Below are 3,592 nucleotides of genomic sequence, written 5' to 3'. Positions count from 1 at the left end.
CTGGCAGCCTCTGCTCACGGCAGCCTTAGACCTCAGGGATGCGTGCCTCAGCAGCTACATCGAAGCCCATGCTCCTATGCCCTTTCGTAAAACCGCTTTGACACTCCACAGCATGCCAGAGAAAGCCACATCTTTGTCATGTGGCACCACAGTTCATCCCCACCAACGCGCATGCGGAGACTTGAGCCCTAAACGCAGTCATGTTAGAGGCCCTCGGCAGGCCTCTGGGTGATGGCGACAGGGCCATCTGAATAGACCTACGCCACTCTCAAGAGTCAGTGTGTCTACACGCCTGGGAGACTACACAAGCTGCCCACAGACCAGCTGCGCAAGGCAAGGCCACCCCCACGTGCTCACTGCTTATATGGTGTGCCACTGTGCACCGCACTATGCAAAGAGCAGCACGAGACCCTCCCCAGAGGCTAGCACCACACTCGACTTCCAGACCCATAAGGCAAGACAAGTGCCCAGCTTTATAAACTACCTTGGCTTAGGTGCTCTTGTATATCAACAAAAGCGGGCTAGGATAAATAAGTAAATGGGCTGGGGAGACAGCTGTCGGCACAAGGACCCGGACTTGATCCCCAGTACCGCAGGCCATACCTACCGGCCAGCCCCAGAACTGGGCATGGTGGCGCACCCCCATAATCCCAGTGCTGGGGAGGCTGACACAGGAGGATCACTGCAAGTCTGAGCTACATAGTGAGACTAGACCAATGCCATTCCACAAATACACAAACACGTACCAAATACACAAACAAAAGATTTTAAAATTCAATTAATTTTTTTTAAAAGCAAACTAAAGCACTGCCAAATTAATCTCAACTATTTTTCTATGGCTCTCAAAAAAAGAAGCCAGTAAATAAGGTATTGGTGGAATAATGCAGAAAAATCTGATAGAGAAAACTATCAAGCCCTTAAAAATAGGCCACCAAAGGGCAATTTTCAAGATAAACAAATGAAGACCCAATAATGAACTGCAATGTCTCAATATAATAAATGAATTAATTTCCTGGAGAGCAATTTATTATCATCACATTTATTCAGAAAGACATGTGTACCTGTAAGATGAATCAAACAAAAAGCAAATTTGGTGTGCAAATTATATTTAATGTAATACTAGTAAATATTTCATTCTTTAAAAATCTCTACACTGAAAATTGAATTTGAATAGACCTAGAAAAAATGCTAAATACAGTCTTTTAAAAAATTTCTACTTAACTTAAAATACTTAGTCTTATTTTTCTAAATATTTTACCTATCAATTTCCCTGTCTTAGCTTATAGTGGAAGTCTTCAGAGCTGTGTGATTCATTTAATGCAAAATAATGTGTTTGGGGAAAATAATTTTAAGAAAGAAACACAAATGCACAATGCATGCAAATAAACAATCAGAAATCACGTCACTGTAATTTTCAGTATCTTCTCAAAGAATAAAATGGAACGTTAGAGCAGAGGGCATTCTCCAACACAGACTATCTCCTAGCCCACAGAGCATGGCTGAGTAAATGCAGAGGAATTAAAATTACCCCATGCACGTCATCAGACCACGGTGTGGCGACTTGGAGAGTGGCAAGAAGGGCTGAGCCCAGAGCTTCAGCACCACTCACAGACAGTGAAACGCAGAGGGCAGAGCAACCCCAGCTTACCGTGCCACACCGCCGCGTGTCCGTCCCACACAGCCGCCACCGTTTTCCTTGCACCATCCCATAAGTTATGTGAGTAGGCTTCCTTTAGTACATTCTTCCTCTTATAGATATGTAAGAAAATAATGGTCAGGTAGAGGAGAAAGATGGTAAAGTAAGGAAGGACTACAAGTATCAGTGGCGTAAAAACCCACAAGAGATAGTTGATAAAGTTCAAATAGTCCTCCAAGTGCTCTATGTCAAGCCACTCCTCAAGCACGTGGATCAGACAAGTCACGTAAGGCACGGCGTCCTGTCCCGCAGCACAGGTTTGATTTCTGTCTATCATCTTCCTCTAGGTGAAAATGATGCAGTCAGGCTCTTTCTTCATAGCTACAGCAGGTCTTTAATTCTGACACTAGAAGGAGAAAATAATCCAGTTATTCTCCTAGCAACAACAGAGTTCAATGTATTAGTCTACATAAATACTATAATCATTTAATTGCAAAGTGAGTAGGCTTTTTAGTGCTTGACGGTGTGGTAGATTTAAGTATAAATATATAAAGTACAGGGTTTCACCTGTTTGCTCCTGAAGTGTGCTGAGCTCAGCACGTAACTCGTGAGCTGTAACTGAGAGCAGGCTGCTGAGGACTGAGATTGCAGCGCAACCTGAACAACTGGCCTCGGATCTAAAGTGGGTCCTGTTGAACATCTAGATTCCGTACTACGTCGTGCTGAGAGTAATCGTGTCTCCTCAAAATACCGCTATTTGATTAGGTAAATGTAACCAAATTCTTCAGGAAATGACACACATTTTTGGATATTGTAATTTTTTTTCATTTTTCATTAGGGAAGGGTCTACGGGAAGTCCAGGGTCTCACTACTAGCTTGGACTCGTAGTGATCCACCTGTTTATAGCCTCCCAAGAGCTGGGATTACAGGCGTGTGCCACCATGCCCAGTCTCAACTGCTGTCTCAGCGTGCCCTGGCGGGCGGGGCCAGCATGGCAGGCCCGGGGATCGAACCCCGACCCCTGAGCCTGCTGGCAGGAGCTTCAATCCGCTGAGCTATTCGGCCGGCCCTATTGTAATATTATTGAGAAACAAATTTACAGAAAAACTTTTTCTGCTTCTGACGGTATGCAACGAAATAATCAGTACCTTTTTTTTTTAGACAAGGGTCTACAGGATCTCACTAGATCAGACTCGTAGTGGTCTGCCTGCGTTCAGCCTCCCAAGTACTGCGATTATAGGCAAGCGCCACCATGCCCAGTCTAGCCAGCTCAGCGTGCCCCGGGGGCGGGGTCCAGAACGGCACTCCAAACACCCACACTCCCACCACCACCCCCCGCCGCTGCACTCTCCGTTTTTGTCTAACAGTCACTAAAATTTCTCTAAAATATAATACCAGTGTATAACTATTTTATGAACTGACTCTGTAAAGTCACTTGACTTACCAGAAATTAGGTAAATATCTTGTTCTAAGCTCCAGTGTATATATCCTGAAAGAGTCAACAAATGGAATACACAATTAAAAATGAAAGAGAACTGTTAACACCTAAAGTTAAAATTTCCATAAAATAACTAGCAACTGGCATGCACAAATGATTGGCAGGTATGATTACACTCCTAGGCTAGTACATCATAATTAAAGTTGTGTCCATGTCACTAAGGATCGCTCTGTAGTGCCGTGATTAAGACCTCATCGAAGAATTTGCCTTGACAGAGGTACAAAAGCTTTACTTCTCTGAAGTTAAGATATGCAACTGATTAGGTTACTCTTTACTGACTCTGTCATAGAGGACAATGACACATTATCAGTATGATGATAATCTCCTATATAAGATTTCCTTGGTCTTCCATCCGCATTTTCTCAAATTCTGATTCTAACAGTAGAGATATTTTACTACTATTCCACGCTCCGTAATCTTACTACTATTCCACGCTCCGTAATCTTACTACTATTCCA

The 3,592-nt window shown here is 43.5% G+C and overlaps 1 protein-coding gene and 1 long non-coding RNA gene across 2 annotated transcripts in view; both read right to left on the bottom strand.

The window, feature by feature from the left end:
- The window catches only part of LOC111817310, a 1,695-nt gene extending 973 nt beyond the window's left edge, over positions 1-722 (bottom strand). The window contains exons 1-2 of the long non-coding RNA XR_002821548.1: positions 710-722; positions 32-247 (exon numbers count right to left, since the gene is read on the bottom strand). This is a non-coding gene — a long non-coding RNA (uncharacterized LOC111817310). The remainder of the gene's footprint in view (positions 1-31; positions 248-709) is intronic.
- The window catches only part of Tmem68 (transmembrane protein 68), a 31,834-nt gene extending 28,709 nt beyond the window's left edge, over positions 1-3,125 (bottom strand). Inside the window, exons 1-2 of the mRNA XM_004633407.3 lie at positions 3,081-3,125; positions 1,649-2,042 (exon numbers count right to left, since the gene is read on the bottom strand). Coding sequence (XP_004633464.1) covers positions 1,649-1,973 — 325 coding nt within the window. The 5' untranslated portion in view covers positions 1,974-2,042; positions 3,081-3,125. The remainder of the gene's footprint in view (positions 1-1,648; positions 2,043-3,080) is intronic.
- Positions 3,126-3,592: the final 467 nt, after the last annotated feature.

Source organism: Octodon degus, unplaced genomic scaffold (assembly GCF_000260255.1).
Source record: "Octodon degus isolate 3935 unplaced genomic scaffold, OctDeg1.0 scaffold00054, whole genome shotgun sequence".
NCBI classification, from domain to species: domain Eukaryota; kingdom Metazoa; phylum Chordata; class Mammalia; order Rodentia; family Octodontidae; genus Octodon; species Octodon degus.
Note: the sequence above shows the minus strand (reverse complement) of the source record. Positions and strands in the feature narration are given on the sequence as shown.